This window comes from Sparus aurata, chromosome 11 (genome assembly GCF_900880675.1).
Source record: "Sparus aurata chromosome 11, fSpaAur1.1, whole genome shotgun sequence".
In the NCBI taxonomy this organism is placed as follows: Eukaryota; Metazoa; Chordata; class Actinopteri; order Spariformes; family Sparidae; genus Sparus; species Sparus aurata.
This window is the reverse complement of record NC_044197.1, coordinates 10571395-10585002: the sequence shown is the minus strand read 5'-3', so window position 1 is coordinate 10585002 and position 13608 is coordinate 10571395. Positions and strand designations below refer to the sequence as shown.

At 44.7% G+C, this 13608-nt stretch overlaps 1 protein-coding gene across 1 annotated transcript in view; it reads right to left on the bottom strand.

The window, feature by feature from the left end:
- yjefn3 (YjeF N-terminal domain containing 3) overlaps positions 1-13285 on the bottom strand; it is a 47429-nt gene extending 34144 nt beyond the window's left edge. Inside the window, exon 1 of the mRNA XM_030433800.1 lies at positions 12440-13285. Coding sequence (XP_030289660.1) covers positions 12440-12507 — 68 coding nt within the window. The 5' untranslated portion in view covers positions 12508-13285. The remainder of the gene's footprint in view (positions 1-12439) is intronic.
- Positions 13286-13608: the final 323 nt, after the last annotated feature.

Genomic DNA, 13608 nt, shown 5'->3' with positions numbered 1-13608 from the left:
AATAGGATTGCGCCTCCTTCCCACACAAAAGTTGTGATCTTTACAAACAAACTTGACGGGAGAATGTGTTGGCAAACTCTCTCCCATGCAAACATTTTGGAGGCAAGGGTAACTGGCAAGGTGGCGAATTGAAGCGGACTTTGGACATTAAAACGCCAGAGGCGTAATAATACATCTCACTTCATGTCAGACGTTATTTATAGGTCTACGTTATCACAAACATTCAAACCAGTCCTTTGTCCTCGCGCTTGTAGTGAAGTATAACTATTCCATGAACACCTTTTAAATGTAAAAAGATGTCAGCCAACTCAAATCTGAAATCAATATTACACTCAGCGCTGTCTCACCAACACATTTCCCCCGAGTGCAGAGGAGAGGGCCGGACCGTTTGATAACGAAATTATCGTCATCGGTGGTGGAAATCCAAGATTACATCATCGAAGAATTAATACTGAGCACATATGACATAGGTACGATATTAGTTTCCATGTAGCCAAGTTGTGTAGGAGACAGCGCCGTGGCTGCCACACACACACGCACACACACGGTACATCCTCACAACCAGCACATGTGGGCTGTGTAAGTTAAGAACTTGTGAATATGGAGTCCGAGACAGCGCTCGCACAATCGTTATCCTCATTGTGAGTCCTGATAATAACGCAGGCCTCGTTCACCGTAACGACACTTTGATAAATAAATAAACTGTTCACGTATCAAATCAGATAACACTGATCGTCAGACATTTTGGCAGGTGAAACAGTCAGATCGTGGTCAACATAAATGGTGCGGTGCCACTCCTGCCTGATGCTGCACTGACTGTCACTGTCCTCCCACTGCTAGTGGACGACGCGGATGAGCGTATACAATATGTGTTTGTAACCTCCACCTCCAACTTCGAACAACATTTTTTCTCCGTCTTCCTATCGCTGTGGCTGTGATTCATTACAAAGAACCATCGATCTGCGGTTCATTTGCCATTCATGGTTGAATGTGGATGTGTATGAACAAACTGATATGGGATTTATACAAGGAAATTTCTCTTTTGGAGCACCATACACATCTACTATGGATCCTATGCAATGTTTTATAAATGACACCCCAGATCTTTATCTTGCAGACCAGACACCGGCCCAGACGGACTTCTATTCTCCGGCTTCAACCCTGATGGTTCTTCTAAGTCAGAGAATCCATCGTTGCACTTCTGTACTGCCCTGAGAAAACACTCTCCCACCCGATCAGGGAGATCTCACGGCAGTTAGCGTTTAATAAGAGAAACAAAAGCAAACACACGGCTGCATTTCACCAGGGCCATCGTGCTCTTATCCAGAGTTCAAATCCCTCTCGGGAATTCTCTGTACAGCAAGTTGCTTTTGGACTCCTCTGATTCAAGGTTTTGAGGCCACGGCCACTCTGGAGATTTAAAATGTGGAGAACAAAAATTCACAGGAAAGGCTCTCCTTCCTCGGGAAACTTAATAATGAAGTGAAGTGACATGTCTGCACAGAAAACCTAAAGGATATTAAAAGACAACACCCACCTCCGTCTGTTCACCCTGCTGTCATCTGGCAAAAGATATAGAAGTATCCTCCAGACTACGGAGCCGCCTCATTCATCAGGCGGTGAGACTCCTCTGTTCATCATCAACACTCCATTTTATAAAATAGTTTCTCTTTTCTTTTTCTGTGAAGGACTCAAATTAGAAACTCGAAAACTCATAATTAAACATTTATTTTGCAAACCCTGGTGTTGTTAAATGATTAATAAATGTATATCGTTTCCCTCAAAGCATCTGCACTGCTTGAATCAGTGTTCGTCGAATCCAAGCAGAGGTGACAGAATATGTTCCACCATTTTTTACTCTCCAGTATGAGTAGTGAAGCCTGCAGGGCTACCAAGGAACACCTATATACTGACGCCCACGGCTGTTTCCGTTGCCGATCATGAGCTTCCCAGGCAGGTATATATACTATAGGGGTAACTGGTGAATGAGGAGCAGATGACTGGAACTGATGAGGAGCACTGGTGGCAGCTGGAAATGACAGAATCTGGAATGACAGGTTGAAAAACACTGCGTGGTGATGAATTAGTGGCAAACGTGAGCTCAGGATGAGTCTGCTCGCGTCTTATTTTAAGGACTCGATGAAAGAAGCGATCGCTGGGGAAATATCTGACGACCGAAGCTACCTGAGCGACGCCGCCGCGGGGAATTTGAGAATAAATGAATTTTCGGTGACACAAGTCTTTTAAATTGACTGCTCTGTCAGTCCTCACTTGATAAGAATTGATGGATTAGTCCCGCTCACTTTAGAGCCACTCAAAGATCAATGCCTTGGCACACGTGTTCAAGGCTCAGCCAAGAGTTTTTTGGATCAAGGGCCAATAAGTTATTACAATAATCAATTTCCTCACGTCATTCCACACTTGAAATCAATACCGAAAAAACAAGACAGAGGCTCTTGGTGGATATAGGGCGATAATGATTCTTTTTGCAGAAGCATGAAAATGAAGATTACAGAGCAACGCAGTAAATCTGACAGCTCTTGGAGATACTTTTCTTTATCTCTCTACTCAACATGGCTGATTGGTTGTTATTAAATTGGACAAACAGATTCACATAAAGGAACAGAAAAACAATGCAAGTGAATGAAAACATACATACACACATACACAAATACCCCGACCCCTATTGTACTGGAAACAGAGGAGCGAGCGCCACAATACCTGTTTTGTAAAACCTAAACCCATGCGCACTTACACACTCACAGACACACATGGAGGGATGCACACTGCACGCACTGTAATCCGTCTCTCTTTTTCTTCACTCTCTCATGGCTGTCAGCTTTCTAAATGCGGGCCCGGTAAACAAAATAACAAATGGTTGCCCTGGATGACAATGCATCCTGTCTACATGCATTAAAGTGTGCATAAATATCATCGAGGCATATAAACAAACAAACACACACACACACAATCGTCCCACACACACACAAAAGCGCAGACATTTACACATGATTTTAAATGGTTATTCCGATGTCTTTATTGGTCGTCTCTCTGAAGCAGACGTCATCATTTTACATCTATTGTGTCCTATTTGTCATGTAATGTAGACGGATTGTATAAAACAGTTCAAAACTGATGATGGACGTTTCCTTCAGTGTTGTACATGCGTCTTTCATGCTTGTAAAAGATCTTGAGAGTTTAAGCTCCTCTCTCCCACAGAAAACACTGCTCCTGAAACGCCTCGTCAGTGGTCCCACCGTTAATGCTGTGACTGGGTGATATCACACCATGTAACGCATTTGCATAATGTATGCATAGCGGCTAGTTTGGCACGTAAGAATTAAATCAGCACAGCTGCTCTGTTGTTGTTAGCGTTGCTGGCTCAGGCGTGTGCGAGCTGGCCAATCAGAGCAGACCGGGTATTCGGGAGGAGGAGCCTTTAATAGAGGAGGAGCTAAAACAGAGCATTTCAGCTGCAGCATTGGACAGTTATGAGAAAACTGATGCAAAATGATGAACCTCTCCTTTTAGATAACCATCAAACACACTTTAAGAAACAGAAAGAAAACGATTGTTTCTTGAAAAAAAATAGATCGTATTCTCATATTTCTGGCCATCATCCATCCATTAAGGAAAACACGAGTGACTAAATAAAACAGAGACGCATCCCTCACATCCCTCAGTAGTAATTCTGGAAAAGCTAAATGGATATTTGTGACCCACACTTTGGAAACACCTTTTATCATTAGTCCCTTATTAACTGTAAAAATGTATTTACTCTAATGGTGGCAGGTGGTGTTGCTTGGTCGTGAGTGAATCACACAAGAAAATGTGTAAAAGTGGTGGATGTGAACAATCAAAAGTAGAAGTCAGGGCAGAGAAAAGGCCACCAACAACAGTGTATGCTTCACCTGCAATATGTAAATTACCAAGATATCATTTAAAAGGATGACATTTAAGCAGCACAATAGTTTAATTAAAAGCAGCTAATCGAGGCACACTGTGAACCTGTCGAGTGAAATAATGTTCCGCCTCTAATAATAGCGTGGTGATCTGTTTCGGTCAGATGAAAGCCTGTGTAATTACAGGGAGCACTTTTGTACCTCAGAAAAGGACTAAATGAAAAACGGTAGCAGACTTTAAATCAATTCCCACATGGAGTCCAGTGGGCCAGTCACACCCTGCTGTGACAATTATACATATAGAATAAACTCTTAGCATCGTTTGGTGCTTGTTTAAAAGTCCCATATATGTCATTTTGATCATAAATAGGTAACTGTTCAAGAAGCAAATAAGTGAATTCAGGGAGAAGTGGCACAACCTGTCACCTTTAAATGAGCCGTCAGGTCTTCTGTAAGCCTGTGATGTCACAACTAAACAGTCATCAGCCGTCAGCCGTGCGGATGTGGAAACGTGGGTGGGGTGGTGCCTGCCCAGGCATGTGAGAGCTGACCAATCAGAGCACACTGGGCTTTTCAGGAGGGGGGGGGGCTCAGCATTAATAGGGTGAAAACAGAGTGAAACATCCACGAATATCATAGCTGTAACCACCGTATAGATTTTTATTCTTACAAATATGTTTTCCTGCCTCCCAGGCAGCCGTTTGTTACCTTTGACTCTCATCGCTCTGTACGTAGGTGTGCACATTTGATGGGAATTTGGCTCGTAGGGGCCTGGAGGCAGTTAAACCCTTTAGTACATCTAGCCTTGTGAAATCAGTCTTACTCACATTACTTGCATAAACAGGCACAAATTCTCACCAGCAGCCTTCGCGTACACATTTTTAACAGGACATATTGTTGGTTTTCTGCGACTCCAGTGTGGGATTCTCTCCGAGTTACAGTTTGTGCTTGAAAGAGGAATGATACATGAGCTCTGTTACTGTTAGAAGACGCCTTGAGGGCAGGTGCCCGCTGTAACCATCTCCGTTCTCTTTTTATGTGTGGCTGTAAAACAGGAGCATGATGACAGAGTCTGGCGTTTTGCAGGGAGCGATGAGGGGAGCAGAGAGGCAGAGAGAACTCGAAGATGAGGAATAAGGAGGACAGGGAATTTTATTTTTAAATCTTTTTCTTTTTTAAGGTCAGTTTCTGAAGGACAAGACGTACCGAGCTTCCTCTCTCTCAGCAAATAGACAAATTCGCACCGGCGCCTTACGCTCGCTCACAGTCACATTCGCTCGTTATCTGGGCACGTTACGCCGTGTTTCGATAACACATGCACACACTTAAAAAACAAAATCCTCACAATTGCAATTACAGGTGGTCTCTCTCTCTCTGTCTTTGTCTCTTTGTCTTGCGACACACTCCACGGGCGAATGCCGCTGTTTGAAGGACAACTCGTTGTACACGGCTTGTCACACCAAACTCTAAGTGGCGGTAAACAAACCAAAACTCAACCCCCGTCACCTCGACATGCAGTAACCTTCTCGCTCTGCTCTCAACCAACTCGTGCTGAAGAAAGTGCAGTTTTCAGGAGTTTCCTCTCCAAATCTGTCATTGTCGATTTTGTGTCAAACAAATTGGGCCACCTTGGGGAGAACATTGTTTTCCCTCTCCTGTCCCCTAATACCCAGTGAAATCCCTGAAACGATTCACAATGTGGTCTTAATGAGGAGGACACAGTCTTGGCTCAGCCTCCCTCAAACGGCTCTCTGGTGTTCTTCGTTAACAAAAGGCTGCTGCCTGGAGACTAATTTAAACATGAAACAGAGAGGGGCTTTTTCTTCCTGGGGGGCAAACGAAGCAAAACAGAGGCTGACAAAACTCGCGTGAAAGTGAGCTCAACCTCACCGGAGAATTGGAACCGACACGAAAAAACCATCAACACCTCGCACCTGCATTTCTCTTTACTCTTCCTGTTTCCCATTAGCTTGTAAGCTGCTGTGCTCCTTTTCATATATTAGCTAATGTGCTGAACGACTTATGTAAATTCAGTTATTTGCATTTTTAAGCCACACTAGCAGAATTACTCTGGCGGACGACACCGCTGGCTGTTTGGCTGGTTGGTTACCAGTCGACTAATTTCTGGGCTGAACTATTGAACTAAAGGATTACCGTGACATTTTGGACAGACATTCATGGTCCTCCTCCTGGGTTGTTAATTCCTTTACTTTTTTTTTTTAGGGTGACCATGAAGTTCCCATTTTTGGTTTCAAGCGAAATGTCTTGACAGCTTTTGGATGGTTTGAAGTTTGATCGAGATAAGTTCCCTCTCGGGATGAACTGTTTAGATTTTGGCTTTCCCTGAACTTTTTTCCCAGCGCCATCATCAACACTAAACTTTAATTTGCAGTATTATGGTTTACAACTAAACAACCACAGAAGCACAGTATCACAAAGTATCAGCCTTAGCTGCACTTTGTGTAGTAAGGTCGAGCCGATGGCTGATCCCATTAAGTGATGTGTCCCCTCAGAGTTGCCATAGGGGGGAATTATAGAAATATGTTGCTGCTCAGTGCACCAACATCACGTCTCCATGTCCTGTTTATTATTTTCTTACTAAACCAGCTCAGTCAGGCGAAACCAAGATGCTCGCTTAGCAGTGTTTCTCCCCCTGCAGGCTCTGTTTCTCTCAGTTGTGCTTTTTATATACTCATTTTACTTAGCTTGGCTTCCTTAGCTAGTCGACCAACGTTGTTTTGTGCATATGAGGTAAAACAAGGCTCAGTTACGGACATGTGGTGCGGAGACAAGGAAGCTTTTAAACCTGGCACAGGGATGTATGTTGGAGGTAACGGGAGACAGTTTCCTCTGCAGGGTGAGACGGTTGCTGATTTATGTGAGAGCCTTACGACAACACTGAGGGGACACAATGCCTCCAATTCATAAACAACGATGTCATCGTCCGTCGCGATGTTTCACTGCAGACATCGTCATATGTCGATTTGGCAAACATCACCAAACCCTGTTGTGTAGTTATACATTTTTGGCTAACGAGCTAAACTAAGAACAGGGTCATCAAACAGCATGCAGCAGACTTTAGCAGTCTTTTAGTTTGTGACTCCACCAGCATCCCCTTCACCTCCTGATACTGTCAGTCAGGTTATATGACAACATGGCACATAGCCTATCACACGCTCAAATGTAATTTATGCAGAAACACTAACTGCAAACATTTTAGCCTGGAGACTGGGCTGCTACCTCAAAGATAGGTGGGCCCAGTTACTAAATCATCTTGTGTGAATGCACTTAGAGCCGTCTTTAATTCTGTTCGCTCACTCTTTACACCTGTACAACGCTACTCAGGAAGCTAAGATCAGAAATATCAGACGCACTGTAGCTCCTATAATTCACTTGAGACCAAACCATCAGTCTGTATCCCACTTTGCCTCCCGTCCAGTCCACTCTGGCCAACACGATCCTCTTTCAAGCATGGGAAATGGAGCACTCTCACAGCTAATCTGACTTTGATGGAGGAGGAAAATTATGCCCAACACTGCACCGCTTGCAAATCATCTGTCCCCTCCGTTCCTCCTCTCTGCGTCGCCAACCCTCTGCCCCGATCATTATATTTGGCCTATAAATAAATGAGCTGAGCTGTCACACAGCCAACTGGAGCTGCCAGCACAGGAATTGGTGGCAGGGAGCTGAAAGAAGGGAAGCGAGCCAAAGGAATGACAATAAGTCCGATAGGCATGGTTTGCCAAGTAAGAGAAGAGGCATGAAGGTAGGTAAGGACAGACAGCTTGACACACTGGCAGCAGCCCGGATAGACATGTAGGCAGACCGGCAATTGGGAGAGTATCTCAGACCGGTCTAGAGTCTCTGTGCAACTGGCCCCCGGGCCTCAGGTGTGATGGGGGAGAGGGGGAAAAGATGGAGCAGAGAGCCGGAACATTCATCACTGTCAGGGTAGAAGAAGGTGAAAAAAAAAAAAAAAGAGCGCATCACAGAAACACTCAAGTTTAAATATTTCGATTTTAAAAAGTGGCAGATGTTACAGATGTTTGTTGAGTCAGCCCTGGAAATTGTTTCAAAAGAACAGCCTTTTGTATTATTTTCAGTTCTCTACTGCTGGTACAACAAAAAGTGTGGATACAACAGAACAAGTGAAGTGGTGACCAACCAGGAGCCCTGACCTTCCACGAACAGAGGCAAAACAGCTTTATTTTACTCAAATGAATCAAAACACACAAGCCCGAATAGTCCAGAAACCAGAGTCTGTGCTCAGATCCACAGCCTGTGACTCACCGGTCCAGAACCAACGTTTACAGGCCGTCCACCTCTTCAGGTGCTTATCCGCTGCACTTTAAAGGGGCTCTATGCAGTTTTGGAGAGGACATTCGAACTCAGAATCTTAATAGTTACAATATCAATAAGGTAATAAACAAATTTAGAAATATAGATTTTTTTCTGGAACTGTTCTCAGAGGAAAACAAGGTCCCCAGAACACCGTTTGAAGCTGGGAAGGTGGCAGATCTTTCTCCTCGGATTAGAAACGTGTTCCCCAGAACCATGCGGTGCACCTCTTGTTCATCGTTCGGAGCGGATTACGTCGACGTCTTTGGGAGTCAGTGATTGGCATCCTATGTTGCATTATAGTTTAATCCGTTATTCCGAACGGCGCTTGGCGTGATCTCTCTGCGGTCGCAACCGTCACCGCACTAAAAAACAGCAGGACTGGCACGTTTGAGAATCTCATGCATTAACTTAATGGGATTCTTTCTGCCTCGCCTCTGGCAGCCACATTACAATTTCTCTATAATTATATCAGATCACGGAACAGCTTCATCACGAGGGTGTCTGCGGGGCTAATATTAACTCCTGCGGATGCTTGTTTCTTTCTCTTTTTTTTTTTTTTTCATGAATCAACAGTTCAAGACAGTCATATTCTCCATCTACTTCTGTCTTTGCTCCCAACAGGCTTCGACGTAAACAGGCTGCTCCAGCAGCTGCTCGTCGGCCACCAACTCAGAGGACGGATATAAATTAGGAATGAATTATGAACCAGAGGTTAATCTAAAGAGTACACATGCACATACACAGACCCCGGTGATGATCGTGACTGTGTGTAATCAGCTCCCCCTTGCAGTAGCGTACGGGGGCGTTAATTGACTGCCTTAATTGAATGCCAGCCAGCCCCAATCAAGCTGCGGAGATCTGAGTGTCTGAGGACCCCGGGGTGAAACCTCTCGGGTGATGGTTAATCTGCCAGCCTCAGATGCTAACATGTCGGCACACACGGCGAAGAATTTTAATGCAGCCAGTGCGAGGCGGTTAAGTGCGTGCGTTGTCGACACGAAAAGAAAAAGCAAAAAAGCACCCGGAGTAGATGTAATATGTAGGTGTGTGCGCTGACTGACATGACAATAACATGCAGGCAGTTGTGAGATGGAGCTAAATAAACGACAGTGACGGCGTGTGTCCCTGTAGACACGGAGGGGAGTGCACTGTATGAAGATGTCTTAAGGCACCGTATGGGCACCCATAGGGTAAAAAAATCAATCTCGGAGCTCACGGAGTGATTCATATAGATAAAGGGTTCAGCAGAAGAAAAACGTGATTCAGCCATCTGTCAGGGCTATATCAAGCACGTCATGCTATTTGAATGGTGCTGAAGGAAGAAAGGCAACAGTCGGCGACGCGTCCTCGTGAGTGACAATGCACTCTTGCGGTAGATTAGCCAGAGACGGAGACAGATTTGTTTAAGTTGTTTAATGCTGCTGGTGAGATTTACCGAGACCAAAGAATGTGACTTGGTGCAGCTCGTCTCAGTCAGTGCGTTTACATGACACTCAAGAAAATCGAAATTACTGGGGTAGTCCGACTGTGATTGGATTTTTAAGATGCATGTATACACTTTAGTCTGACTAAAATCGGACCAGATCGGATTTCTCATAGTCGGATTAATACACCTAGATTATTCAATTGATAGTCGCATTACTCCTGCATGTATACGTTCCATCTGATCAGATCAGATTTTGCGTTTTGTGCAGGCTTGAGATTTTTTCCCGAGGCCGTGAGCCGGAAGTAGAAGGACGGCGGCGGCTGCGGTGGCTGCGGCGGCTGCGGCTTTCCTCCAAAATCACCACAAGCAAGAGCGCCATTGTGCATCTAGTTTGTGTAATTATCATGTACACCGTATACGAAATGTACAAAGATGTAGCTTCGTCTCACTCTTCATACGCCATCTTTCTCGAATGCCGAGGCAGAGTTTGTTGTTGCTGGTGACGTAAAGAGGTCAGCCGGAGGTAGCTCTGTTACCACTAGTTGAAATGGGTACAGCGCCACCTATCGTACCGGGGTATGACATGCTTCAGCCAGTAATTCGATTTTCTCACCGGCATGTAAACTCGGACAATTGCAGTTGTCTGATTGAGTAGCATAGTCGAACTATGGCTGAAATCGGACTAAGCTGTGCATGTAAACGTACTGAGTGTCTCTCTCTGCCCCGCTAACGGAGAGAGACAGTGATAAATGTTAGTTAAGAAATGAAGTTCACTAAGAAACACTAACTTCCAGCTTCCAGCACAACACAGGAGTTCCACGGAGTCCCCCCATGATCCATGATGGAACTCAACCACAAGCAGTTCTGTTGGGAAATATGGATGTGTTATCTTAGCGGAGGCTCATGGGTGCCACAGCATTGTTCTGATGGCTCAATAGTCCGAAACCCTAATAGTGCGAAAAAATGTCCCACTGGATGAATTGCTTTGTGCGCCAGAGACGCACTGTTGAGTGAAACATACTCATTTTAACCCAAACCATCATCTCTTCCTGAGCCTAACCAAACTGCGACGGCATTCCTGTTGACTACATGTTTATCATAGTCAACAAGATCTCCTGAGCAGAGTTACCATGACGACCAACGTCACCTGACTTTTCCCTTTCCTGCGCATCCAAATGAACTCTAATGAGGACGTCTAACAGATTTCACAGACCCCCCTCTTCGAGGACCGTTAGTCGTTACATCTAATTATCCATGAGAAATTTATTTCACAATGTTTGTCAATTTGTTTTTGTTTTTCTCTCATTTTGTTCTTATCAGTGCAGTTTTCTGATGTTCATTTTATTTTAAGTTATTATCTTTAGGTTATGTCTTCATTTGAGCGGGGTTTTTGTGTCTCACAAGACAACCGGTCAAGCCAGACACCCGCCCTCCATGAGTCCGGGTCTGCTCCGAGGTTGTTTAGGTCTTTGTAAACGAATCAATGAAAAAGTATGGTCAAGACATGTTCCAACCGAGAAGTGTCATGAGTTGAACTTTTGTTGTGAATTGCTGCTGTATGAATAAAATGGACTTGCCTGGACAGGTTTGAACATGATGACTAAAGGTTATTGATTAGTGTGCATCCCAGAAGTACTGAAGAGTGTTATAGGACCAGGATTTGAGAAAAAAAAAAAAAAAAAACAAGAGGAGAAACTATTTTTTTTTTTTTTTTTGTCATTATGGATTTTAAAAAAAAAAGTCAACTCTTCCGGTCCACTCTTCATGATGCACCGGCATAGTTAATCGATATATATAGAATTTCAATAACATTATAACCAACCTAACATAATTCAAATCATCAACCAGCCACTAAAGCATACTCGAAATGTCGACTTTAATCTTGAAGTGTCAAGATTGTTCTGTACATTTCCACTTTATTCACAAAATGTTTTTTCCACTTTAATCTCGACATTTTTGACTCTTTTTTTTTTTTGAGTGCCTGATGAAAAGAAAAATTCCGGCCCTAACACTCACCTGAAGATGAACAAAAATAAAGATAAAAAAAAAGGTGTCAAGCGCATTATCAGTACTTCTCTCTTTGTATCTCAAATTTTACATTCTAGTTTTCTGCCGTCGCGAGTGGACGTGTTGCTGGAGAGGACGCCGGGGGGCACGAACACGCCACACTGACCCTCGATTGCGTAACAAAAAAACAGGATCACCCATCGCATTCACAGAGATGCTGAACCATAAGATGCTTGATTTGGTCGGTAATAACAAATTGAACGTTGGCCCCTTTGACTTCACAACAGCTCAAATGTCTAATTCAATTTGAGGCTTCAGCAGAGTGAGAGGAGAGCATCGAAGAAGCCGCCGAAGCGGAGAAGGAGTTTCCTGGGGGCTGCTGGCATCATCCTCATTACCACCACCATCACCATCATCATCACTATCATCATCATCAGTGTTGGTATTCATGTGGCATTTGGCGAGCGAGTCAACTTAAATAATTGATCTCTGTCATCACTCCCTCCTGTGCTTGTTTTCCTTTTGAACGCTCGCTCTGATTCAGGCTGTGAGATGAAATGTACACTCAAAGTCTCACGGGTCCTGCAAGAAGATCTGGATGTTCCTCTTTGATTCTGCCTGTCTGTCTCATCATTTCTCGCAAAAAAAAAACGTGTGTGACTGCAAACAAACAGAGAGCGGGGGGGGGGAACAGGAAAAGAACAGAAGAAGAAGAAGGAGAATCAGGAGAGAGACATGCAACAGAGGAGGAACAGGTGCCTACCTGAGGTAACGCAGTGGCTCTATGGTTTCAGCCTCCGCCTCGGCTGAGCTGTGGTTCATCTTGTCCATCTGTTTTCAACCCGGCACGTCTCGGCAAATTATGAGAAAGGATGAGCTGCGCCGTTTGCCAAGAAAACACTTCCGTCCCTTCTCCCTGGCTCTGATTCAATAAACACACTGTCTACCTCTTTCCCTGGGAATAGACTGAGAATCTAAATGGGCTTCCTCCCTCTGTAGCTCTTCCCCTCTCTCTCTCTCTCTCTCTCTCTCTCTCTCTGTCTGTGGCTCTTGATTGGTTCAGAAGCTGGAAGGTAATTACTGGCTGCTACACACACTCAAACTCACACACACACACACACACACATACACAAACTGATGCACGCCGTGAATCTTTCCTCTCTGTATCTCTGCCTCTTTCCCAATGTGGTCCCGGCTCTTTCCCTCATAAAACCATCTGGCTCTGTGTGTGTCAGCTGCACTCACCGGGAAAGCCAGCCAATTAAGAATCAGGAGGCATGGTGCTCGCCGGCTGATTGGCTCGGTCTGCTGCGATCACAGTCACACAGGGTGGAAAACCCCCCCTCAAATCAGATTCACACACACACACACACACACACACACACACACGTTCACGCGTTGTCCTCAGTTGCAGAAGGATCCCTTGGTGTAGAATCTAGAGCAAGCATCACAGCGAGGAAACACTTGACTGCTCACTGAATCACAAACACCTTTTCCATGATGGTGGGAGGTAAACGAAGCCCCGGCACCACCACAGCTGAGATAACAACACTCCAGTCCCTGAGTGGGCGCATAGCAGAAATGCCTAGCATCCAGCACACACAGATGGGCGACATGAACAGAACCACAATGACACCATCCCCCCCACCCAACATCCCGACACACGCAGACTTTATGATATGGATTCAGGTCAAAACATGAAAGAAGAGTGACAGCATCATCATTAAAATGTACAGTATTACGCCCAGATACGCACAAACACACACACACACACAGAGGAAGGATATGTACAGTAGTATCACAGGGAGAAATGTGCTGCTGCCAAGGAATGAAGCTCAGAAGTGGGTGGTGGTGAGAAACAATAGCTCACTTTCTTCTGTAAAGGTCACTCTCTGCCCTCTGGGTTCATGGCCAACCGCTCCCAGCTCCACG